This window comes from Phocoena sinus, chromosome 5, assembly GCF_008692025.1.
Source record: "Phocoena sinus isolate mPhoSin1 chromosome 5, mPhoSin1.pri, whole genome shotgun sequence".
Taxonomy (NCBI): domain Eukaryota; kingdom Metazoa; phylum Chordata; class Mammalia; order Artiodactyla; family Phocoenidae; genus Phocoena; species Phocoena sinus.
Window position 1 is genome coordinate 52,796,507 of NC_045767.1, and position 26,772 is coordinate 52,823,278.

General features: G+C 42.0%; 1 protein-coding gene and 1 pseudogene across 1 annotated transcript; one reads left to right on the forward strand and one right to left on the reverse strand.

Moving 5' to 3' along the window:
• Positions 1-16,858: 16,858 nt before the first annotated feature.
• On the reverse strand, positions 16,859-17,939 carry LOC116754279 (elongation factor 1-alpha 1-like). The gene is given in 3 exon segments (XM_032632772.1): positions 16,859-16,926; positions 16,929-17,834; positions 17,837-17,939. Coding segments are annotated over 3 exon segments (1,077 nt in total).
• A 5,531-nt stretch (positions 17,940-23,470) lies between these two features.
• Positions 23,471-25,157, forward strand: LOC116754376 (annotated as a pseudogene).
• The last annotated feature ends 1,615 nt before the right edge of the window (positions 25,158-26,772 follow it).

Genomic DNA, 26,772 nt, shown 5'->3' on the forward strand with positions numbered 1-26,772 from the left:
TTAAAAAAACTAAAAGAACAGGATGTTTAGAGCAAAGGCAGTACAGATGGTTCTTAAATCAATGGAAAGATGCTCAGCTTCACTTATAATAAAGTACAATAAGTGAAAATGATATTGGGCTATCATTTTCATCTCTCAGATTGCAAGACTAACAAATTTGGTAACACACTCTGCTGGTGAGGCTGGGGGAAGGCAGATAATATCATACTTTGCTGTTGGGAAGGTAAACAAGTTCAGTCCCTGAGTGGGGATGTGTGGACAAATAATGCTTGCACCATTTGACTCACCACTTCTACTTCTGGGAATTTATGCTACAGATACTTGTGTACATGGAGAATGACGTACATGCAAAGGTCATTCATTGTGAAGTGAAATGCAAGATCTGTGAAACTGAAGCCTGCTAATGGAAATGCAAATGCCTCAAACATTTGCATTTACCCGTGACTCACGGCTTTAATCAAGAGCCAGTATGTCCCTTGTGAAAATACGTACAAACCATTGGTTTTGACTGTGGTCAGACAAACTAGTCATGGTGAATGATTTTGGCCGCAGCTCTTTCTATCTAAGGATGCCTCCGTCAGGAGCTCTCATCTTTCTCAAGTGTAAATGGATGCATGTGCGTATTAAAGTACTGACATTTATAGGACACCAGCAAAGTGACTGAGCCTCTGGCGGCCTGCCATCTTTGCTTATTGCTTTAATAATTGAATGTAACTGGAAGGTCTTTTCATATCTACTAAAAATTTATGAGAATTGGCTATAAGTTAATGAAGCAGATTTTTTCTTTTTTTTTAATAAACAACTATTCCAGAGACAGTCATTCAAATGAATGAGCCATTTGAAAGAGCCACTTGGACCTCCTTAGGGATGCTCTGAACACATCGGAATATCTTCTTGAGAATTGCTTTCCTAGTTCTTGGCACCTTCTTTCAGATATCCTCATGGTGAAGTCTTTTCCTTTAAAGGAGTTGTAAGTTTTTGAAAAGATGTGAAAGTGATTCAGATTTCACAGAGGTAGTACCATTTTTGTTCATAATCAAGGCGTCACTAAAATAACAAGACGGTGCCTGGGTTATAAATTAGTTTGGAAGGCAACCTTTAGAGAGGGATTCTAAAGCACACTCACTGAAGTGACCACTAGTTTTTTCCAGAAACAACAGAGAGTCTTCTCTGCAGGGAACCAAATTGTCCAGGCTTCCTGGGGATGTTTTCTGTTTTTGCACTGAATGTCTGCAGTCCTGGGCAAACCAGAATGATCAGTTGTCCTATTATGAGGCAGGCATATTCCTGCAATTGACAAGACTTTGATCTTTTTCCTGTGACTCAATAATACAGGGGCTTCTTATTCTAGCTTCCTTCCCATGGGTACAGGCTCCTAGCATTGTTGCTGGAAGATGGCAGGGATTTCAGTGCTTCTTTGTTTTTATGTTGGTATCTTTGGACTTTTCACTGTTACTTAGGGCCATGTTTGGAATTCTCTTATGGTTTTGAAGCTCCTGCCTCTTGGCAATGGTTTTGCTTAAACTGAGCCAGCCCATGTGGTTCCAGAAGTGGATTCAGGTTTCTAGACTGAGCTCTGTATTTATTAGCCATGAGCCCCTTAGCCTATCTGACCCTCAGTTTCCTTAACTGGCAAATAGAAAAATGAGTGCCTTTATTATTTCATAGGGTTAAGGTGAGGATGAAAAGAGATAATATATGTGAGCTGCAAACTTTTATTTGCAGATATAATTATATCTCAACATTTATTGAGATATAATTGACGTGTAACATTGTATTAGTTTCAGATGTACAGCATAATGATTTGCTATATGTATATATTGTGAAATGATCACCAAAGTAAGTCTAATTAACATCCATCACCACGCATAGTTACAATTTTTTTCTTGTGATGAGAAATTTTAAGATCTATTCTCTTAGTAACTTTCAAATACATAATGCAATATTATTAACTATACTCACCATGTGGTACACTACATCTGCAGGACTTATTTATTTTGACGACCTTTACCCATTTCGCCCACCCCCACTCCCCCTACCACTGGCAACCACCTATCTGTTCTCTGTATCTATGAATCTGTTTCTGTTTTGTTTTAAGATTCCACATGTGAGCGAGATCATACAGTATTTGTCTTTATCTGTCTGACATTTCACTTAGCGTAATGTCACCAAGGTCCATCCATGATACCACAACTGTCAGGATCTCCTTTTTTATGACTGAATATATATATATATACTACATTGTATGTACATATATATATATATATATATACACACCACATTTTCCTTATCCATTTATACGTAAATGCACACTTAAGTTGCTTTCATGTCTTAGCTATTTAAATAATGCTGCAGTGAACATAGGGGTGCAGATATCTTTTCAAATTAGTGTTTTCATTTCCTTTGGATATATGAAGTGGGATTGCTGGATCACATGATACTTCTATTTAAAAATTTTTGAGGAACCTCCATACCGTTTTCCATAATGGCTGCTCCAATTTACAGCCCTGCCAACAGTGCACAAGGTTTCCTTTTTTTCCACATTCTCCCCAACATTTGTTATTAATTTTAATAATTACTGAATGCCTGTTATATGCAAGACCTTCTGGAGATTCATATCCTGGAGGGAAATAGACATACATGCAGATATGTAATTGACCACTAGACGATGTCTGCAGTTCTGTGATCCGTATCTGAACAAGGTTCTAGGACTTCAAAGGGAAGACTGATTAATTCCTCTTGGGGCACTCCAGATGGCTACCCAGAGCAGGTGATGCTTGAATTGGATCCTGAAGGATGACAGAAGAAATGGCATGAGCAGGGACACAGAGGTGGCAAGTCTGGGACACATTTGGGGAACTGTTCATTCGGAGTGAGGCAGGATGGAGCCAGACCTTGAGGGACTTTAAGTGTCAAACTGAAAAATGAACTTTATCAGGGGTTTGACCTAATCAGATCTTCTGGCTTAGTGTGGAGGATGGAACAGAACTTAAGAAGAAGTAGTGCTGGTAGTAGTGGGATGAATTGGGTGATTGGGATTGACGTGTATACACTGATATGTATAAAATGGATGACTAATAAGAACCTGCTGTATAAAATAAATAAATAAAATAAAATAAAATAATTTTTAAAATTCAAAAAAAAAGGAGTTATTGACCTTTATTGTGTTCACCCAGGGAAGACTAGGGTAGAATAAATGAGGACAGTGGCAAGTGGAAGGGAGAGGAGAAGAGAGATTAAAGTGTCCTCATCATCAATAATGTCCCCTTATTGGAGAGGCCTGTCTTGACCACTCTGTATACAATATTCCTATCCCTCACCTCATTTGTCTTCCTTAACTTGCTATATTTTTCTGTTTTGCATCAGTACCATCTGCATAATGTACACTTACTTTTTATGTGTTTATTATCTATTTCCCCCACTAGAATGGAAGTTCCATGAGGGCATGTCTTTTGTTTTATTCTTTACCACACTCTTGGTGCTGAAACAGTGCCTGGTATATAGTAGGTGGTGCTCAATACCTATTTACTGATTAAATAAGTAAAATAAGTTTGGGGTCCTTCCCCCAGACTATGTAAATCAACTGAGCTATATGGTCAGTTAGCCCCTGTTTTCCCTTGTGGATTAAACTTACTTCATTCTAAAAAGAATTTGAAGTGGTTCCTGAAATATATATACTACAGAACAATTTTAAAAGTACAGAAATGAGCCAGATCTTTAGGGGAAAGAAAGAATTGAATAGGATGATAAAGCACAGAGAATCAGTATGCAGATGTGGGTGCCACAAGGGCTGCACTAAAATTTTCAAGGTGAGAAGCAAATTCATGTCTGAGTTTCCTGACAGCCAAGGCAAAGAGGGGAACATGGCCAGCTATGAGACCTACAGTGTTCATTAGACAAAGACAGGCCATCGTATCGGAAGCAGCCCTGGATTTTTTTTTTTTTTTTTTAATGGATAAAGATGACACTGAAATCATCTGCTTTAGCCTTCATGCTGTTTGGTAGGGTGACTACTTGGTAACCCCTTAGCTGTTTTGGAGGGAGCTTAGTCCTGTGTTCAGCCTCACTCCTCCACTCCAAGAGGTGACCAGAAATTTGTCCTAGCCAGAAGCAGCAGTGATAGGTTAAGTGACACTCAAGGGGCATGATTGGGTGGGAGAGGTATGTAAATAGACTGTTCCTGCCCTTCTGTCCCCTCTAGAACCCAGGATCAATTTCCAATCTTATCTCCACTAATACAGAGGAAAGTTACAAAGAAATCTGGCAAAGATCAATGACCTCTGGATCTTCTGTTTGTCTCTCTTGATTTCTTCAGTTCCTTTGGAGTACCACTTAAGTGAGAAGTTTGGTTTGGCTGATAGTATCTTTCTAAGAGAGACTAGGTGAGATGGGGCAAGGAAGCTGATTTGCCAAATGATTAAAAGGTGATTTTCACTCTAGTAAAGGATTTTCTTTTTTAAAAGATGCTTAAAAGGATTTTTTAAAAAGTAATACATCCACATGGTAAAACAAAATTCCAACAGGGCAAAAAGGGTCAACCAATAATGCCATATTTTTGTATATTCTTGCAGAGATATTCATATTTGTACAAATACATAAATGCTTTTTGCTATATAAATGAGAATTTATGATACAAACTCTTCCCTTCCTTTTTTTTTCTTTGACTTATTATTTCTTGGAGAACATTCCCTCTGAGTTCCTATTAAGCTACTTTATTCTTTTAAAATGTGGAATGGTGTTCTGTTATATGAGTACCATCATTTACATATCTACATATCCCAACTCATGGATATTAGTCTGTTTCCAGTGTTTTGCTATTACAAAAAAGACTTCAGCGACATCACTGAAATTTGAATCTACATCAGTCAGGGTTCTGGAAGGAAACAGCACTGAAATGCAGAAGGCTCAAACAAAGAGACTTATGAAAGGGACTACCTTACAGAGGTGTGGGCAGGATGGATGTTGAGGCACCAATGAGCTGACAACAGCAGGAAGGGGTTACCAAACCTGGGCCTCAAGGGGAAAATGGTACCATTGGAGCCTCGGGGAAGCAGGCATGTGGGGATAGGGCCACCTAGTAAGAGCTGTGCATTTCCAGAAGCATGGCATCAGAGATAGAAGGAACAGGGAAGAAATACCTCCGCCACACTCTCTTCCTGCCCTGCAATCTCTTGCAAGTGCCTCCCATTAGCCAAACCCAATCACAGAGGCCAGTAGGCAAGGGGCCCAGGCGACCAGAGTGACCTGCCCTCCTGGGACAAAGATGGGTACAGAAGAGCAGTAAATGGATCTGGGGTGGGAGTGGAGCATATACACAGTATATCTGTGGGATTCCTAGAAGTGGAAATTCTGGCTTAAAGGCATGTGCATTTCTATTTTTTTTTACATCTTTCTTGGAGTATAATTGCTTTACAATGGTGTGTTAGTTTCTGCTTCATAACAAAGTGAATCACTTATACATATACATATGTTCCCATATTTCTTCCCTCTTGCGTCTCCCTCCCTCCCACCCTCCCTATCCCACCCCTCCAGGCGGTCACAAAGCACCGAGCTGATCTCCTTGTGCTATGCGGCTGCTTCCCACTAGCTATCTACCTTATGTTTGGTAGTGTATATATGTCCATGCCTCTCTCTCACTTTGTCACCGCTTACCCTTCCCCCTCCCCATATCCTCAAGTCCATTTTCTAGTAGGTCTGTGTCTTTATTCCTGTCTTACCCTAGGTTCTTCATGACATTTTTTTTTCTTAAATTCCATATGTATGTGTTAGCATACGGTATTTGTCTTTCTCTTTCTGACTTACTTCACTCTGTATGACAGACTCTAGGTCTATCCACCTCATTACAAATAGCTCAATTTCGTTCCTTTTTATGGCTGAGTAATATTCCATTGTATATATGTGCCACATCTTCTTTATCCATTCATCCGATGATGGACACTTAGGTTGTTTCCATCTCCAGGCTATTGTAAATAGAGCTGCAATGAACATTCTGGTACATGACTCTTTTTGAATTATGGTTTTCTCAGGGTATATGCCCAGTAGTGGTATTGCTGGGTCATATGGTAGTTCTATTTTTAGTTTTTTAAGGAACCTCCATACTGTTCTCCATAGTGGCTGTATCAATTTACATTCCTACCAGCAGTGCAAGAGGGTTCCCTTTTCTCCACACCCTCTCCAGCATTTATTGTTTCTAGATTTTTTGATTATGGCTATCCTGACTGGTGTGAGATGATATCTCATTGTAGTTTTGATTTGCATTTCTCTAATGATTAATGATGTTGAGCATTCTTTCATGTGTTTGTTGGCAGTCTGTATATCTTCTTTGGAGAAATGGCTATTTAGGTCTTCTGCTCATTTTTGGATTTGGTTGTTTGTTTTTTTGTTATTGAGCTGCATGTGCTGCTTATAAATTTTGGAGATTAATCCTTTGTCAGTTGCTTCATTTGCAAATATTTTCCCCATTCTGAGGGTTGTCTTTTCGTCTTGTTTATGGTTTCCTTTGATGTGCAAAAGTTTTGGAGTTTCATTAGGTCCCATTTGTTTATTGTTGTTTTTATTTCCATTTCTCTAGGAGGTGGGTCAAAAAGGATCTTGCTGTGAGTTACCTCATAGAGTGTTCTGCCTATGTTTTCCTCTAAGAGTTTGATAGTTTCTGGCCTTACATTTAGGTCTTTAATCAATTTTGAGCTTATGTTTGTGTATGGTGTTAGGGAGTGATCTAATCTCATACTTTTACAGGTACCTGTCCAGTTTTCCCAGCACCACTTATTGAAGAGGCTGTCCTTTCTCCACTGTACATTCCTGCTTTCTTTATCAAAGATAAGGTGACCATATGTGCGTGGGTTTATCTCTGGGCTTTCTATCCTGTTCCATTGATCTATCTTTCTGTTTTTGTGCCAGTACCATACTGTCTTTATTACTGTAGCTTTGTAGTATAGTCTGAAGTCAGGGAGCCTGATTCCTCCACCTCTGTTTTTCATTCTCAAGATCGCTTTGGCTATTCGGGGTCTTTTGTGTTTCCATACAAATTGTGAAAGTTTTTGTTCTAGTTCTGTGAAAAATGCCAGTGGTAGTTTGATAGGGATTGCATTGAATCTGTAGATTGCTTTGGGTAGTAAAGTCATTTTCACAATGTTGATTCTTCCAATCCAAGAAGAACATGGTATATCTCTCCATCTATCTGTATCACCTTTAATTTCTTTCATCAGTGTCTTATAATTTTCTGCATACAGGTCTTTTGTCTCCTTAGGTAGGTTTATTCCTAGATATTTTATTCTTTTTGTTGCAATGGTAAATGGGAGTGTTTTCTTGATTTCACTTTCAGATTTTTCATCATTAGTGTATAGGAATGCAAGAGATTTCTGTGCACTAATTTTGTATCCTGCTGCTTTACCAAATTCATTGATTAGCTCTAGTAGTTTTCTGGTAGCAGCTTTAGGATTCTCTATGTATAGTATCATGTCATCTGCAAACAGTGACAGCTTTACTACTTCTTTTCTGATTTGGATTCCTTTTATTTCCTTTTCTTCTCTGATTGCTGTGGCTAAAACTTCCAAAAGTATGTTGAATAAGAGTGGTGAGAGTAGACAGCCTTGTCTTTTTCCTGATCTTAGTGGAAATGCTTTCAGTTTTTCACCATTGAGGACGATGTTGGCTGTGGGTTTGTCATATATGGCCTTTACTATGTTGAGGAAAGTTCCCTCTATGCCTACTTTCTGGAGGGTTTTTATCATAAATCAGTGTTGAATTTTGTCAAAAGCTTTCTCTGCATCTATTGACATGGAATATGGTTTTTCTCCTTCAATTTGTTAATATGGTGTATCACGTTGATTGATTTGCGTATATTGAAGAATCCTTGCATTCCTGGAATAAACCCCACTTGATCATGGTGTATGATCCGTTTAATGTGCTGTTGGATTCTGTTTGCTAGTATTTTGTTGAGGATTTTTGCATCTATGTTCATCAGTGATATTGGCCTGTAGTTTTCTTTCTTTGTGACATCCTTGTCTGGTTTTGGTATCAGGGTGATGGTGGCCTCGTAGAATGAGCTTGGGAGTGTTCCTCCCTCTGCTTTATTTTGGAAGAGTTTGAGAAGGATAGGTGTTAGCTTTTCTCTAAATGCTTGATAGAATTCGCCTGTGAAGCCATCTGGTCCTAGGCTTTTGTTTGTTGGAAGATTTTTAATCACAGTTTCAATCTCAGTGCTTGTGATTGGTCTGTTCATATTTTCTATTTCTTCCTGATTCAGTCTTGGCAGTTGTGCATTTCTTAGAATTTGTCCATTTCTTCCAGGTTGTACATTTTATTGGCATAGAGTTGCTTGTAGTAATCTCTCATGATCTTTTGTATTTCTGCAGTGTCAGTTGTTACTTCTCATTTTTCATTTCTAATTCTATTGATTTGAGTCTTCTCCCTTTTTTTCTTGATGAATCTGGCTAACGGTTAATCAATTTTGTTTATCTTCTCAAAGAACCAGCTTTTAGTTTTACTGATCTTTGCTATCATTTCCTTCATTTCTTGTTCATTTATTTCTGATCTGGTTTTTATGATTTCTTTCCTTCTGCTAACTTTGGGGTTCTTTTGTTCTTCTTTCTCTAATTGCTTTAGGTGCAAGGTTACATTGTTTATTCGAGATGTTTTCTGTTTCTTAAGGTAGGATTGTATTGCTATAAACTTCCCTCTTAGAACTGCTTTTGCTGCATTCCATAGATTTTGGGTCGTTGTGTCTCCATTGTCATTTGTTTCTAGGTATTTTTTTATTTCCTCTTTGATTTCTTCAGTGATCACTTCGTTATTAAGTAGTGTATTGTTTAGCCTCCATGTGTTTGTATTTTTTACAGATCTTTTCCTGTAACTGATATGTAGTCTTATAGAGTTGTGGTCGGAAAAGATACTTGATACAATTTCAATTTTCTTAAATTTACCAAGGCTTGATTTGTGACCCAAGATATGATCTATCCTGGAGAATGTTCCATGAGGACTTGAGAAAAATGTGTATTCTGTTGTTTTTGGATGGAATGTCCTACAAATATCAATTAAGTCCATCTTGTTTAATGTATCATTTAAAGCTTGTGTCTCCTTATTTATTTTCATTTTGGATGATCTGTCCATGGGTGAAAGTGGGGTGTCAAAGTCCCCTACTATGAATGTGTTACTGTCGATTTCCCCTTTTATGGCTGTTAGTATTTGCCTTCTGTATTGAGGTGCTCCTATGTTGGGTGCATAAATATTTACAGTTGTTATATCTTCTTCTTGGATCGATCCCTTGATCATTATGTAGTGTCCTTCTTTGTTTCTTCTAATAGTCTTTATTTTAAAGTTTATTTTGTCTGATATGAGAATGGCTACTCCAGCTTTCTTTTGGTTTCCATTTGCATGAAATATCTTTTTCCATCCCCTCACTCTCAGTCTGTATGTGTCTCTAGGTCTGAAGTGGGTCTCTTGTAGACAGCAAATATATGGGTCTTGTTTTTGTATCCATTTAGCCAATCTGTGTCTTTTGGTGGGAGCATTTAGTCCATTTACATTTAAGGTAATTATCAATATGTATGTTCCTATTCCCATTTTCTTAATTGTTTTGGGTTCGTTATTGTAGGTCTTTTCCTTTTTTTGTGTTTCTTGCCTAGAGAAGTTCCTTTAGCAGTTGTTGTAAAGCTGGTTTGGTGGTGCTGAGCTCTCTCAGCTTTTGCTTGTCTGTAAAGGTTTTAATTTCTCCATCAAATCTGAATGAGATCCTTGCTGGGTTGAGTAATCTTGGTTGCAGATTTTTCACCTTCATCACTTTAAATATATCCTGCCAGTCCCTTCTGGCTTGCAGAGTTTCTGCTGAAAGATCAGCTGTTAACCTTATGGCGATTCCCTTGTGTGTTATTTTTCCCTTGCTGCTTTTAATATGTTTTCTTTGTATTTAATTTTTGACAGTTTGATTAATATGTGTCTTGGCATATTTCTCCTTGGATTTAACCTGTATGGGACTTTCTGTGCTTCCTGGACTTGATTAACTCTTTCCTTTCCCATATTAGGGAAGTTTTCAACTATAATCTCTTCAAATATTTTTTCAGTCCCTTTCTTTTTCTCTTCTTCTTCTGGAACCCCTATAATTCGAATGTTGGTGCATTTGATGTTGTACCAGAAGTCTCTGAGACTGTCCTCAGTTCTTTTCATTCTTTTTTCTTTATTCTGCGCTGCAGTAGTTATTTCCACTATTTTATCTTCCAGGTCACTTATCCGTTCTTCTGCCTCAGGTATTCTGCTATTGATCCCATCTAAAGTATTTTTAATTTCATTTATTGTGTTGTTCATCGTTGTTTGTTTCATCTTTAGTTCTTCTAGGTCCTTGTTAAATGTTTCTTGCATTTTTTCTATTCTACTTCCAAGATTTTGGATCATCTTTACTATCATTATTCTGAGTTCTTTTTCAGGTAGACTGCCTATTTCCTCTTCATTTGTTAGGTCTAGTGGGTTTTTATCTTGCTCCTTCATCTGCTATGCGTTTTTCTGTCTTCTCATTTTGCTTATCTTACTGTGTTTGGGGTCTCCTTTTTGCAGGCTGCAGGTTCGTAGTTCCCGTTGTTTTTGGTGTCTGTCCCCAGTGGCTAAGGTTGGTTCAGCGGGTTGTGTAGGCTTCCTGGTGGAGGGGACTAGTGCCTGTGTTCTGGTGGATGAGGCTGGATCTTGTCTTTCTGGTGGGCAGGTCCACGTCTGGTGGTGTGTTTTGGGGAGTCTGTGGCCTTATTATGATTTTAGGCAGCCTCTCTGCTAAGGGGTGGGGTTGTGTTCCTGTCTTGCTAGTTGTTTGGCATAGGATGTCCAGCACTGTAGCTTGCTGGTCGTTGAGTGAAGCTGGGTGCTGGTGTTGAGATGGAGATCTCTGGGAGATTTTCGCTGTTTGATATTATGTGGAGCTGGGAGGTCTCTTGTGGACCAGTGTCCTGAAGTTGGCTCTCACTCCTCAGAGGCACAGCACTGACTCCTGGCTGCTGCACCAAGAGCCTTTCATCCACATGGCTCAGAATAAAAGGGAGAAAAATTAGAAAGAAAGAATTAGTAGAAGTAGAAAGAGAGAAAGAAAGGAGGGAGGGAGGGAGGGAGGAAGGAAGGAGGAACGGAAGGAAAAAAAGAAAGAAGATAAAGTAAAATAAAATAAAGTAAGATAAAATATAATAAAGTTATTAAAATAAAAAAATTATTAAGAGAAAAAAATTAAAAAAAAAAACAACAGACGGATAGAACCCTAGGACAAATGGTGGAAGCAAAGCTATACAGACAAAATCTCACACAGAAGCATACACACACACACTCACAATAAGAGGAAAAGAGGAAAGAATCATAAATCTTGCTCTCAAAGTCCACCTCCTCAATTTGGGATGATTGGTTGTCTATTAATGTATTCAACAGATGCAGGTTCATCAAGTTGATTGTGGAGCTTTAATCCGCTGCTTCTGAGGCTGCTGGGAGAGATTTCCCTTTCTCTTCTTTGTTCTCACAGCTCCCAGGGGCTCAGCTTTGGATTTGGCCCCGCCTCTGCTTGTAGGTCGCCTGAGGGCGTCTGTTCTTCGCTCAGACAGGACGGGGTTAAAGGAGCCGCTGATTCTGGGGTTCTGGCTCACTCAGGCAGGGAGGGGGGGAGGGAGGGGCACGGAGTGAGGGGGTGGAGGGAGGGGCATGGAGTGAGGGGCGGGCCTGCTGCGGCAGAGGCCGGCGTGACGTTGCACCTGCCTGAGGCGCGCCGTGCGTTCTGCCGGAGGAGTTGATGCTGGATCCCGGGACCCGGGCAGTGGCGGGCTGCACAGGCTCCCCGGAAGGGGCGTGTGGAGAGTGACCTGTGCTCGCACACAGGCTTCTTGGTGGCGGCAGCAGCAGCCTCAGCGTCTCATGCCTGTCTCTGGGGTCCGCGATTTTAGCCGCGGCTCACGCCCGCCTCTGGAGCTCCTTTAAGTAGCGCTCTTAATCCCCTCTCCTCGCGCACCAGGAAACAAAGAGGTAAGAAAACGTCTCTTGCCTCTTCGGCAGCTCCAGACTTTTTCCCGGACTCCCTCCCGGCTAGCCGTGGCGCACTAACCCCCTGCAGGCTGTGTTCACACCACCAACCCCAGTCCTCTCCCGGCGCTCCGACCGAAGCCCGAGCCTCAACCCCCCAGCCCTGCCCGCCCTGGCGGGTGAGCAGACAAGCCTCTCGGGCTGGTGAGTGCCGGTCGGCCCTGATCCTCTGTGCGGGAATCTCTCCGCTTTGCCCTCTGCACCCCTGTTGCTGCGCTCTCCTCCGCGGCTCTGAAGCTTTCCCCCTCCGCCACCCGCAGTATCCGCCCGCGAAGGGGCTTCCTAGTGTGTGGAAACCATTCCTCCTTCACAGCTCCCTCCCACTGGTGTAGGTCCCGTCCCTATTCTTTGGTCTCTGTTTATTCTTTTTTCTTTTGCCCTACGCAGGTACGTGGGGGGGTTTCTTGCCTTTTGGGAGGTCTGAGGTCTTCTGCCAGCGTTCAGTAGGTGTTCTGTAGGAGTTGTTCCATGTGTAGATGTATTTCTGGTGTATCTGTGGGGAGGAAGGTGATCTTCGTCGGCATGTGCATTTTTATTACTGTTTGCAAGTCAATTTTGATTTTCTTTTTTTTAATAGATTTATTTATTTATTTATTTATGGCTGCATTGGGTCTTTATTGCTGCGCGCGGGCTTTCTCTGGTTGTGACGAGCAGGGCCTACTCTTCTTTGTGGTGCGCGGGCTTCTCATTTCGGCGACTTCTCTTGTTTCAGAGCACGGGCTCTAGGTGCACAGGCTTCAGTAGTATGGCATGTGGGCTCAGTAGTGGTGGCTTGCGGGCTCTAGAGCACAGGCTCAGTAGTTGTCGTTCACGGGCTTAGTTGCTCTGAGGCATGTGGGATCTTCCCGGACCAGGGCTCAAACTCCTGTCCCCTGCATTGGCAGGTGGATTCTTAACCACTGCACCACCAGGGAAGTCCAATATTCATTTTCATTTACCCTTTCTCTGGGTTTTCTGTTTTCTTCTGTATTTCTATTGGGAATAATTTTCCTTCTGTTAGAAGAACTCCCTTCAGTATTTCTTTTGAGTGCAATTCTGACGGCTAGGAATTCTCTGTTTTGCTTGTCCTTTGACCTTTCATTTTGAAGGATAATTTCATGGAGTTGGTGATCCTAGCTGGGCAGTTATTTTCTTTCAGCATCTTGTCTTCTGAATTTTATTGTCTCTGTTGAAAATCACCTCTCAGTCTTAATGTGATTCCATGGAAGTTTCTACTTTTAAGCTTTTCTTTATATTTCTGGTTTTTAGCAGTTTGACTATGATATACCTCAATGTGGTTTTCTTTGTTTACATCATGATTGAATTCAGTGAACTTCTTGAATCTGAATTATATTTCATCAGTTTCAGGAAATTCTTGTCTATTATCTTTAAATAATGCCCTTTTCTCTCTTTCCATATCCTTAGTTTGCGTATATTATCCCTTTTCACTGTGTGCCATTTGCCCCTTACACTCTTTTCTGTACTTTCCATCCTTTTTTCTCTTTGTCTTTAGTCTGGATATTTTCTATTGTCTTACAGTTCACTAATCTGTCCTTTCTGGGTCTAAAACTGCTCTTCAGCCCATCTATTGAATTTCCAATTTTCACTTAGTGTATCTTTCAGTCCTAGCATTTTGATTTGATTCTTTTTTATAGGTTCTGATTATCTGAGAAATTATCTTCTTTTATCTCTTGAGACTGTAAATGATGTTTTCTTCCTTCAGAGGGAGTTATCCTTTCCTTAGCTGGTCAGGGAGAGTGGGGACTGCTCATCTTAAGAAAGAGACTGAACCAACTTTAGTCTGGGTTGCAGTTTTGGCAAACCTCTGTCTATCTCTATTTCACCCTTTTAGGGTAGATCTCTCCAGGGGTTCCAGCTATGAATCTGGGGTATTAAGCAGAGATCCTTCCTTTTAGTAGGGCTTGAACTCTTATTCTTGCATCCTGGCCACTGTGAGACTGCCAGAACCCTGCTTTTAGTTTCCGAGCCTTTCTATTTGTCTTCCTAGCCTCCTGCCCAGACAGCTTCAGAAGGTAGTGGATGCTTTCTGGGAAAACTGATAGTGTTGGAACTCAGTATTCTTCTCGTTCCTCACTGGGGTCCTGGCCTCTAAGCTTCTCATTTTATCTCTCTAGCCCCACAGATGGCCAAAAGATTTCCTGCTTTCTTTACCTCTTAACAGAAGTCCTCTGACTGGGGTCACTGGGATTCTTTGTCACCTGCCCTATAACCAGAATTAGTAAATACACTGAGGGAAAAAAAGACTGTAGAATGTCAACTCATCATTCTTCAGCTGCTTTTTTTCCCCCATTAAGTCCTAGTGCCTCAATATCTTTCCAAAGCCTCAAGTAGATTTTTTTTGGTATTTTATTGGCTTTTATAGTTCTTCTTTATGGGAAGGTTGGTCTGCAACAATCTACTCCATTATATTCAGAAATGAAAGCCATGTCTGTTATCCTATGTTTACTTTCCTTGATCCTCTGCTTTTCTCCTTAGTTCCTCCCCTCATAAGAATTTTTAAATAAACGGTTTTCTTTGTATTTTGAGATTAAATCTTACTGCATTTGATTCCAAGTGAATTGGGACTAGGTTACAACTTCAGCCCAAGATTACATGCCTCGACTCTCCCTCTGGATTAGTTATACATTAGCCAAATGCTCTCTGACCTCAGGCAAAATAAGTCCCCATTTCCTTGTGTGTAAAATGGGAACACTAGTCTTTTCCTCATCAGGTTGTTTAAAGCTTAGTAAGAAGATGTGTATCAAGATCTTAGCACAGGGTCTCAGACTTAGGGCAGCACTCAGTCAAAGTCACTATTAGGGAGAGATAAGAAAGGAATAAGACATAAGGAAATTTGTAGGGGGCCATTCATGGCAATCAGTTGTCCCTTCCCTTACCCAACCAGTTTACTTTTTCATTTATTTTTCGGTCATCATTCACTTTTGCATATGAGGTACAATCTAGAAGTTCTTTTAGTGAGGGTCTCATGGCAAAATCTGTAAGAGTTTGTTTATTTTTTAAATCTGAATATCTCTTTATTTTCATTATTGAAAGGTAACTTTGTTGTATATATAATTCTAGATTGAGTTATTATCTCTTAGAATTTTGAAAATATTGTTTAATTATCTTCTGGCTACATAAAAGATAATCAGGTTTTTCTCTCTGGCTGCTTTTAGGGCTTTGTTTTTGGTGTTCTCTCATTTTGTTACTGTATACTTCTTTTTTTTTTTTGCGGTTCCCGGGCCTCTCACGGTTGTGGCCTCTCCCGTTGCGGAGCACAGGCTCCGGATGCGCAGGCTCAGGGGCCATGGCTCACGGGCCCAGCCGCTCCGCGGCATGTGGGATCTTCCCGGACCGGGACACGAACCCGCATCCCCTGCATCGGCAGGCGGACTCTCAACCACTGTGCCACCAGGGAAGCCCTGTATACTTCTTTCTTTTCATTTATCTACTTCAGAAATTTTTTTTTCTAGAAAAATCTCAGGTGTCATCTCTTCCAACATCATATCTCCTTGTTCTCTTTAATTCTTTCTTTAGGGAACACCAGTTCAATATTTTTTCAACCTTATCAGCCCATCCTCCAGGCTTTATAATCTCTGGTATTTTCCATTTTTATCTATGTTCTGTCCTCAGATTTATTTTCTAACTCGCTTCCTCTTCAACTGTGTTGTTGCTCTTCTTTGCACTTTGGTTTTTGGTGTATTTTGTGATTTTTGATATTTGATGGAATTTTCTTGGAACTCTGTGAAGTCTGGGTTCTCTCTGAAAAAACTGACTTTTGCTTTGCAAGACAACTCTTTTTTGTTTTTACACTACAGAAGTAGTATAAATTGTTCTGTAAAAACATGGATAAACTCTGGTTTATCCATGTCAAGCTTGTGACAGATAAGTGTATTACTTCTCTTGCTTAGCAGAAGAGATATATATATATATATATATAGGGAGAGAGATAGATAGATAGATTATCTTTTTACTGAGCTGCTGGGAAACTGAGCTTTGTGCGGTGGTCACCAGTCTGAACTTCACCTTGCCAAGTCCCTACATCATGCCTCCTCTCCCTCATGACACCAGTTAAAACTCTTATTCTGGGTCACAGAGGAGCAGGAGATGCCTCTGGTTCCAGCTCTTGCTGACTTATTTGGAATCTGGCTCCCATCTCATCTTTGGCTTTTGGGTATCTCCCTTACTTTCTTTCCGTCTCAGTCATGCATTTTAAAATATATTTAAAAAATTTTAATCTAGCATTTTTAAGTGTTTTTTTTTTTTAATAGCAAGAGATACATCAGGATATCCAGTGTGCAACAACACAACTCATTCATTACTTTTTTTTTTTTCTCATTAAACTTTTTTAATGGGTCTCAAATTCTGTGACAGATTTTTGGTCAAGTTGTTTCCATTAAAAAGTACTGATTTTGGGCTTCCCTGGTGGCGCAGTGGTTGGGAGTCCGCCTGCCGATGCAGGGGACGCGGGTTCGTGCCCCGGTCCGGGAAGATCCCACATGCTGCGGAGCGGCTGGGCCCGTGAGCCGTGGCCGCTGAGCCTGCGCGTCCGGAGCCTGTGCTCCGCAACGGGAGAGGCCACAGCAGTGAGAGGCCCGCGTACCGCAAAAAAAAAAGAAAAAAAAAAGTGCTGATTTTAAAAACTAATAATTTAAAACGGCCACACACAAAACAAACGGTCCACAAAACATTCTCCTTTCCTTCTGAAGGTTTTACGATGCATTGTTATCATTTACCAGTCTTTTGCTATTAAACTTAAATGGCCAATTGAGACAAACCATTCTGAGACCCTTTTTCCACCACTGATTAAGACTGGGGTGGCAGGTATGGGGGATAATATTCATTTAGCCTTCTGAGCTTTCTGGGCAGACTTGGTGACCGTGCCAGCTCCAGCTGCTTTCTTGTCCCTGCTTTGATGACACCCACAGCAACCATCTGTCTCATGTCACAAACAGCAAAACGGCCCAGAGGAGGATAGTTAGAGAAGCTCTCAACAAAAATGGGTTTGCCAGGAACCATATCAACAATGACAGCATCACCAGATTTCAAGAATTTGGGGCCATCTTCCAGCTTCTTCCCAGAATGACGATCAATCTTTTTCAGCTCAGCAAACTTGCAAGCAATGTGAGCTGTGTGACAATCCAGCACAGGTGCATATCCAGCACTGCTTTGGCCTGGATGGTTCAAGATAATCACCTGAGCTGTGAAGCCAGCTGCTTCCATCAGTGGGTCATATTTGCTGTCACCAGCCGCATTGCCACGACGAACATCTTTGACAGACACGTTCTTGACATGGAAGCCCACATTGCCCCCAAGAAGGGCTTCACTCAAAGCTTCATGGTGCATTTCAACAGACTTCACTTCAGTTGTCACGTTGACTGGAGCAAAGGTGACCATCATGCCAGGTTTGAGAACACCAGTCTCCACTCGACCCACAGGGACAGTGCCAATGCCACCAATTTTGTAGACATCCTGGAGGGGCAAATACAAGGGTTTGTCAGCTGGGCGAGGTGGTGGCAGGATGCAATCCAGAGCTTCAAGCCGTGTGCTTCCACTGGCACTGCCATCCTTACGGGTGACTCTCCATCCCTTGAACCACGGCATGGTAGCACTTGGCTCCAGCATGTTTTCACCATTCCAGCCAGTAACTGGCACAAATGCTACTGTGTCGGGGTTGTAGCCAGTTTTCTTAATGTAGGTGCTGACTTCCTTAACAGTTTCCTCGTATCTCTTCTGGCTGTAGGGTGGCTCAGTGGAATCCATTTTGTTAACCGCAACAATTAGTTGTTTCACACCCAGAGTGTAGGCCAGAAGGGATGCTCACGGGTCTGCCCATTCTTGGAAATACCTGCTTCAAATTCACCAACACCAGCAGCAACAATCAGGACAGCACAATCAGCCTGGGATGTGCCTGTAATCATGTTTTTTGTTGGTTTTTTTTTTGCGGTACACGGGCCTCTCACCGTTGTGGCCTCTCCCGTTGCGGAGCACAGGCTCCGGACGCGCAGGCTCAGCGGCCATGGCTCACGGGCCCAGCCGCTCCGCGGCATGTGGGATCCTCCCGGACCAGGGCACGAACCCGCGTGTCCTGCATCGGCAGGCGGACTCTCAACCACAGCGCCACCAGGGAAGCCCAGGCCAGTGTTCTTATTGCAAGTTCATGTCAGGTCCTGGTGATAGAGGGGGGTGCCCTCCCACTTTGGACCCGCCACTGGAGGTGGAAAATGCAGCGACTTATCTGACTTGGCCACAGGGAGCCGGGCAGTCCACGGAGGCCCAGCAGCAGGTCCCTAACAGGTTGAGGGTAGGAGGGCATTCCCTTCCAGCTCTCTCCCTTGGTGCAGGAAGTGCTATAGGCAACATCACTGTGTATATAATGGGCAACAGCACAGCACTGAGCCTGCTGTGGGGCTGCCTGGGTTCAGATCCTACCTCGGCCTCAACCGTTGTGTCAACTTGCAGAAATTGCTGAAAAGTCCCTGACCCTCATTTGTAAAATGGGGATAATATTAATGCCTGCCTAGTAGGGCTATCGTAAAAGCAATATATTTCCAACACTTGGAACAGTACCTAGCACTATAAAATACTTGGTGCTATAAAATATTAGCTGTTATTAGACACATTATCCTTCTTGATCACCGTTCTAGTTAAGTTTATTGATACATCATGGACTTAAGGGATAAAAAGAGCACACTCATTCATCTTATCTAATTATTACATGTCCTTCTAGTAACAAATGATTCCAATTAGGTTTGATTAAATAAGTATACCAAAGAAGTAATTTTTGCTAAATTCTAATAATTATATATATCCTCCTCAATGTAATTATGTTTCATTGGGGGTAAAATTTAAAATATTAAAAGAGTCAAAATTACCTCAAAAACAAGCATTTTGTCTTATGAGACACGTGAAAGCATTTGCAATTTTGTCAGCTCTTGTCTAATTATTTCCACTCTGAAGACAAAGTGTGCATTCAGGAGGCTTCTTGTTAAATGTGTGGCTAATTCTCCAATCAGTATTTTCGGCCTGGACTTTTTTTCTGGAATTCAAGAACATTGCTTCCTATTAAAAAAAAATTAGCTGTTATTATTTTCCTAAAAACAAGACCTTTCGAGTAGAATTTTTCTAATACTTTATAATGAGATGGTGGCATCTGCAAGAGATGCTGCTTTTCCATTTGCAGTGGTAATACAGTGTTTATTTTGAAAATTCACTAAGTTTTAAAAAAAGAAGCAGATTTAAAGAAAAATATGAAATTAGACAAAAGTACTGAAAGACATGTTAAAAGTTGTGAAGATGGTATACAACGATTGGTCTTTAGAAGACTCATTTCCAGTAGCTTTTTATTTATTTATTTATTTATGGCTGCGTTGGGTCTTCGTTGCTACGCGTGGGCTTTCTCTAGTTGCGGCGGGCAGGGGCTACTCTTCGTTGCGATGCGAGGGCTTCTCACTTCGGTGGCTTCTCCTGCTGCGGAGCACGGGCTCTAGGCTGGAGGGCTTCAGTAGTTGTGGCTCGTGGGCTCTAGAGCGCAGGCTCAGTAGTTGTGGCGCACGGGCTTAGTTGCTCCGCGGCACGTGGGACCTTCCCGGACTAGGGTTCGAACCCGTGTCCCCTGCATTGGTAGGCGGATTCTTAACCACTCTGCCACCAGGGAAGTCCCTCCAGTAGCTTTTGAACTCATGGTGGTACTCTAAGACTTTAACGAGTCTGACAGCTATCTCTCCTGCCCCAGAAGCTCCCATGGAAATAGCTTAATTTTTTATCTGAATTCATCAACATGTTCTCCAAAGGGTTTTTTTTTTTATTGAATACCTTCTTCAGTTAAAAACGAAACAAAAACTTCAGCGTGCAACCCCCATATAAGTTTGTTTAAAATTTGTAAATTGTATTTATATATGAGACAGAATCGTGTAGTAGTTATAAATGTAAACTCTGTAGCCAGACTGTGGTGTTCAAATCCCAGCTCTGCCACTTCTCAGCTGTGTGACATTGGAGGGATCAGCTGACCTGTCTGTGCTTATAAAGTACAAATAATAATATCTATATATGTAAGCTCTTAGAACATTGCCTGGCGTGAAAGAAGAACTCAGTTGCATTATCTAGTATTATGACAACTGTGCAATAGAAATCTTAAGATCAAGATAAAAATAAGTAGAAATAGAAGGTCCAATATGTCCCTTAACAGTCATGTGAACCATGGGGTGCGTTCACCCCCAGTTTGGAGACTGCTGGCTTCAGCAATGGTAAGAACATACCATGTCTCTAAGTATTCTGAACCTTGAGGTACCTTGTAAAGCTTGGAGGACTGTGGGTGGATTTCCCCACACCTGGATTATGGGCACTTCATTTCTATGCAGACCTCCTGGTTTTGCTCTTGTAAACAGTAATCAGGTCAGGCTGACTGGGGCCAGGGAGTCCTTGGCTTCTTCTAGACCTGCCCAATCACTATTCCGGATGGAGCAGTGCCTGGGCTTTGCTTCTTGCTTTGCACGTGCTACCCTAGACTTAGGCAGCACCCACCCAAAGCCAGGAAGACAGTGGCCCATAGGGACAGCTGCATGTCAGTCTGTGCTCTGAAACCAGCCACCATTTCAGTCAAATGTGATAACAGCTGATTAAAGCATTTCTACCTAAAGACTGATTTGTAGCACGTTCACACGGACTGAGTCCCCTGCTGCAGGCAGCTGTTCTTCTTGACACGGGGCCGACAGCAGGACTTGGGAGGGTCCCCTCAGATGCTCCAGCAGCCAGGAAGCTGATGGCCCTGGAAATGCTGAGAGAGACTGGCTTCACCAGGACTGGTTGAAGGATTGGCACCTTTGAATCTGTCCAGGGAAAGGCCTGGTGGGCTCTGTGTGAACAACTGGGAATAGTAAACCCAGTGGGAACTGGATCTAGTTACCAATAGCAGATCTCAGTGGATCTACAGAAATTGCCCCCAAATTCCAGCTGCTTTAGGTCAGATCATTTTCGAGTTGAAAAGGCCGTACAGACAGGCCATCTAGTGGATCCCAAACCTGGCTGCTGTCAGTGTCAGTGGGGACCTCCCCAGTCAGACCTCCCTCTCGCCCAACCCAGAGGTAGCTTTACCCTGAATTTGCTGATTATAAAAGCCATCTGTGAAGTTTGGGGCCCGGTAGGTCTGGGGTGATGTTCAGGAATCTGTATTTTTAAAAAGTGCCTCCAGTGATGAGCTGGAATGGGTGGATGCTGGTCACCACTTGCTTGAGTGGCTTGAGCACTGGAGTTAGAGCTGAAAGACCAGAGGGCCAACCCTGGTGGTGCCACCTCCCAACTGTGCGACATTGGGTGAGGGATGTATCCTCTGTGAGCCTCATTTTCTTCATCTGCAAGAAGGGCATAAGGACAAAAACCTCCATTGTTCTCACAATAAACTCCCTTGATCTTGTGCCTATGAACTCGTAAAACGCTACACAGACATAGGACTTAAAGACTCATGCCAATGGCTCATCCAGCCTAGGGTTGGTCATCTCCAGCAACAGGGAGCTCATTACTTCTAGAGACAACCCCGTTTCTTTGGGAAGCTCCTGGAGACAAAAGGTCCTTCCTTACTTTGAGCAGAAATTTGTTCTTTAGCATTTATCTAAGGAAAATAAAAACACGAACTTGAAAAGATATAGGCATCCCCATGTTCATTGCAGCGCGATTTACAGTAGCCAGAAGCAACCTAAGTGCCCAATGATGGATGAATGGATAAAGAAAACATGGTATATATAATGTGGAATAGTTTTCTGCCATAAAGAAAAAAGGAAATCATCCCATTTGAAACAACATGGCTGGAACTTGAGGGCATTATGCTAAGTAAAATAAGTCAGACAGAGAAAGACAAATACTGTATGATCTTACTTATATGTGGAATCTAAGAAACAGAAAACCAAAACAAACAAGCAAGCAAACAAAAAAACAGGCTCATAGATACAGAGACTAGATTGGTGGTTCCAGAGGTGTGGGGTGGGAAGTAGGTGAAATGGGTGAAGGAGCTCAAAGGGTACAAACTTCCAGTTATAAAATAAATGTCAGGGGGATGTAATTTACAGCATGGTGACTATAGTTAATAACACTGTATTGCATATTTGAAAGTTGCTAAGAGAGTAGATCTTAAAATTTGTCGTCCCCCCAAAAAAATGTTTTTGTAACTGTGTGTGGTGATGGATGTTAACTAAACGTATTGTGGTGATAATTTGCAGTACATACAAATATTGAATCATTAAGTCGTACACCTGAAACTAATATAATTTTTAAAATTTATTTATTTAATTTATTTATTTTTGGCTGCATTGGGTCTTTGTTGCTGCTCGCGGGCTTCCTCTAGTTGTGGTGAGCGGGGGCTTCTCTTGTTGCGGAGCATGGGCTCTAGGCACGCAGGCTTCAGTAGTTGCGGTGCGTGGGCTCAGTAGTTGTGCCTTGCAGGCTCTAGAGCGCAGGCTCAGGAGTTGTGGCACACGGGCTCAGTTGCTCTGCGGCATGTGGGATCCTCCTGGACCAAGGTTCGAATCCATGTCCCCTGCATTGGCAGGAGGATTCTTAACAACTGCACCACCAGGGAAGCCCCTACTATAATGTTAATGTCAGTTATATCTCAATTAAAAAGAAAGAAATTTATCCCCTGTCACCAATAATCCTCCATCTTATCACTCAGTTTTTATGTTATTCACAGTACTTATGAGTATCTAAGTTTGTCTTGTTTATTTACTTGTTTACTTGCTTGTTATCCATCTCCTATTAAGATGCAGTCTCCATCAGGGTAGGGACTGTGTTCACCACTTGTGTCCCTGAGAAGATCCATAACCTCTGGCTGCATCAGGAAAACAAAACAAAACAAAAAGTCCCAGAAACCTGTTCCCTGCAATTTTCTCCCGTTGGATTTAATTCCTCTTTTTGGGAGGTCACAGATTAAATTTAATCCCTAACCTGCAGATTGGCCCGCTGAATAATTTAAGATAATCATATCGTTTTCCACCCCCTCCATACCTTACAACTCGAGGCTTCTCAACACACTGTCTACTGAGAAGGTCCCTTTATGAATAAGCAAGATCCCCCAAATCACTGTAGACATGGCTACGTTCTAGCAAAGCTGGAGAGATGGATTCCAGGGTAGGTAATTCAGGAAGAGCCATTTGCTTCTAGTTAATTAAATCACTTATTTACATTAATCACCAGCACTACGGGAGCTACTTACTAAAATATTTACTGAGTCAAGGCATAACATTTATGGAGCCCTTTTTATGTGCAAGGCACTGTGCTAAGTGATTTGCTGGCCCTTAATTCTTTACAATAAACCCTGAGAGAAAATGCTAGTGTCATTCGCATTTTAGAGATGAAGAAAATGAGGATCAGAGAGGTTAAGAGAGTGTCCAAGTTCATGCAGCCAGCAAGGGGCACATTTGGGCTCAGCTCTGGCTGACTGAAAAGTCCACATGGATGGAAGATGGCACCTGCTGTGACAGGTCATTGAAATTATGAAACTGTCATTGAAATGGAAGCATTATAGTTCTTCGGAACCATTATGATCTCAAAAGGAAAGGAGAATGATACAGATACACTGGCTGAGGTCTTTTGAGGTGCATCGAAGTGTGGCTTACCTTAACATGTTCTTGAAGTACCATGGTGTGGATTAAAAGAAAATTTGGTGAGTGGCTTCCACCTAAATGATTTACTAGGGAAGCTATGTGAAATTATTTAAAAGAGCGAGGGGATCAAACAGTACTTATTCTTCGTGCAAAAGTTGCACAGAAGTCATATGGAAATGAAAAAAGGTTTTTTTGCCCTCCTCCTTTTGTGTATATTATGGGCAGTGGATGGAAGGAAAAAAAGAACAAATGGAATGCGATGGTTGTTCTGAACAAGAGTCTCAACCCTGTGCATTTATTAGAATAGGAAATAGTGACCAAGAAATGCAGCAGCTAAACTGGGAAGGAAAGAACTATTGCACTGCCAAAACATTGTATATATCTGACTCAGACAAGGGAAAGCGCTTCATGCTCTCTGTAAAGATGTTCTATGGCAGTAGTGATGACATTGGTGTGTTCCTCAGCAAACAGGTAAAAGTCACCTCCAAACCTTCCAAAAAGAAGCAGTCATTGAAAAATGCTGACTTATGCATTGCCTCAGGGACAAAGGTGGCTCTGTTTAATCGACTTCGATCCCAGACAGTTAGTACCAGATGCTTGCATGTAGAAGGAGGTAATTTCCATGCCAGTTCTCAGCAGTGGGCAGCACTTTACATTCATCTCTTGGATGATGATGAATCAGAAGGAGAAGAATTCACAGTCCACGATGGATACATCCATTATGGAAAAACAGTCACACTTGTGTGTTCAGTTACTGGCATGGCACTCCCAAGATTGATAATTAGGAAAGTTGATAAGCAGACCGCATTACTGGATGCAGATGATCCTGTGTCACAGCTCCATAAATGTGCATTTTACCTTAAGGATACGGAAAGAATGTACTTGTGCCTTTCTCAAGAAAGAATAATTCGGTTTCAGGCCACTCCATGCCCAAAAGAACCAAATAAAGAGATGATAAATGATGGTGCTTCCTGGACAATCATTAGTACGGATAAGGCAGAGTATACATTTTACGAGGGGACGGGCCCTGTCCTTGCCCCAGTCACACCGGTGCCTGTTGTAGAAAGTCTGCAGTTGAATGGCAGTGAGGATGTAGCAATCTTGAACTTCAGGACAGCATTTCACTCCAAATTTACGAGTGTGGTTTGGGGATGTAGAAGCTGAAACTATGTACAGATGTGGAGAAAGTATGCTCTGTGTTGCCCCAGACATTTCTGCATTCCGAGAAGGTTGGAGATGGGTCCGGCAGCCAGTCCAGGTTCCAGTAACTTTGGTCCGTAATGATGGAATTATTTATTCCACCAGGCTTACCTTTACCTACACCCCAGAACCGGGGCCACGGCCACATTGCAGCGCGGCGGGAGCAATCCTTCGAGCCAACTCCAGTCAAGTGCCCCCTAATGAGTCAAACACAAACAGCAAGGGGAGTTACACAAATGTCAGCACAAATTCAACCAATGTCACGTCATCTACTGCAACAGTTGTGTCCTAACTACTGTCTTTTTGCTAGGACTTACACTGACTTGAGTGCGGCAAAATGTTGACCAAAAAAGAAAGAAAAAAATGAACAATCTTTTGTGGTTTCCTGGGAAGACTTTTCATACCCGGTGATACTATTCAAAAACCCCATTACCTGCAAGTGCTGATTTGAAGTGCAGAAGCCACAGTAAAACAAACAAAAAACCCCATCAAAATGTACAAACTTTTGGAAAAAAAAAAAAAGTCCACATGCCCGTGATCATGGCCTTGCTTCCTGAGCTGGTGGTTTACATAATGGAGGGAAAAAGAAGAAGTAGAGCTTGTTCTCTTGTTTATTCTTTTATTTATTGGCTTATCTCTCTTCGCCTTTGGAATTTTTCCTATTCAGGCAAGAGCTAGAAGCTCTGGAGACACAGAGGACACCCAAAGTTTACCGAACCCTCATCAGACTCATCGGAAGAGCTTTGAACTTCCTTCAGGGAAAATGTCGCATCTTGTCTGTTTATATCCTGCTCCAGCCTTCCCGTAAAAGGTTGAGTTTCACAACTCTTGAGCTACTTGTAGGCTTGGAGTGAGACTGGTGTAGAATCCCTTCCTGTCCTCTCCTTGTTCTTCTCAACAGACTGGGGTCAACTCCCACTCATTTCCCTGCCGAGTGGCTCCTGGGTGGGCCTTGTTGAGAAAGAGCCACCCTGGCTTTGGAGCAGCAGTTTCTGTCACCAGGGCCAGCGTGCTGCCCCGTGGAGGCTGCAGGGCTGGGTGTCCTGGTGTGGCTTCTCAGACAGATACTTCTCCACTCCAGGCCAGCCCGCCCTGGGAAAAGCTTTCCTGAGTTGAGTCGGAAGGCACATAAGGTTGTTACCTATGAAAATCATGCCAACCCAACACATGTACACTCGGCTACCTGCCTGTATGTGTCAGAGGGGTTCATCTTTTAGCTGAAGTTGTAAAGGGCAGGTTCTTTTTAACTGAATGTGAGATGAGGAAGTGCTTTGTAGCTTGGAACTTAAGATTGTGCACAGGGAAATCAGTAGTAAGGATTGCTCACCAATCAGGATGAGGATGTTAGACTGAGGACTTTTTCTTTCAGGGTGCAGTCCTTGTTGGAAAATTTATGTCAACTCCACTCAGCATACTCTTCCTGGTCCAGACAACGAACCAAACCAGGAACCCTGTTTGGTGCTAACTCACAGCAGCCACCAACTCCCCTGAGCTTCTCATTGCCTGTCTATAAAGCTGGCTACTGGGTGGGAGGTATTTCCCACTACCGTGGTGGTGGTGAGAGGGTAACCAATGGAAGAATTTGGGATAAAAGATAAAGGATTTTATCCTGACAAGGATAAAATGTGGTTATTGTTTGCTAAAGCAAACTCATTTCTTTGATCCAAACTGAAGGACGCTTTCAAGATGATCACTTCCTTTAGGTTTTTATACATAGGAGTGACACTTAGAAGTCTGGACTGATTAGCATGTCTTTGGCATCCCTTGTTGCTTACCTGAAAAAACACCCCAGGAGCAAAGATATAAGGCAAAGTCTACTTTGCACACAAAGAAACAAAGCAAAAAAATCAAAACCAACAGGAACCTCTTCCTCAGCCAGACCCACACTGAATATTACTGTCATTTTTTGTGGTAAAAAATAGAGCCAAACTGTTTCCTCCCATCACCACCGACACAAAGA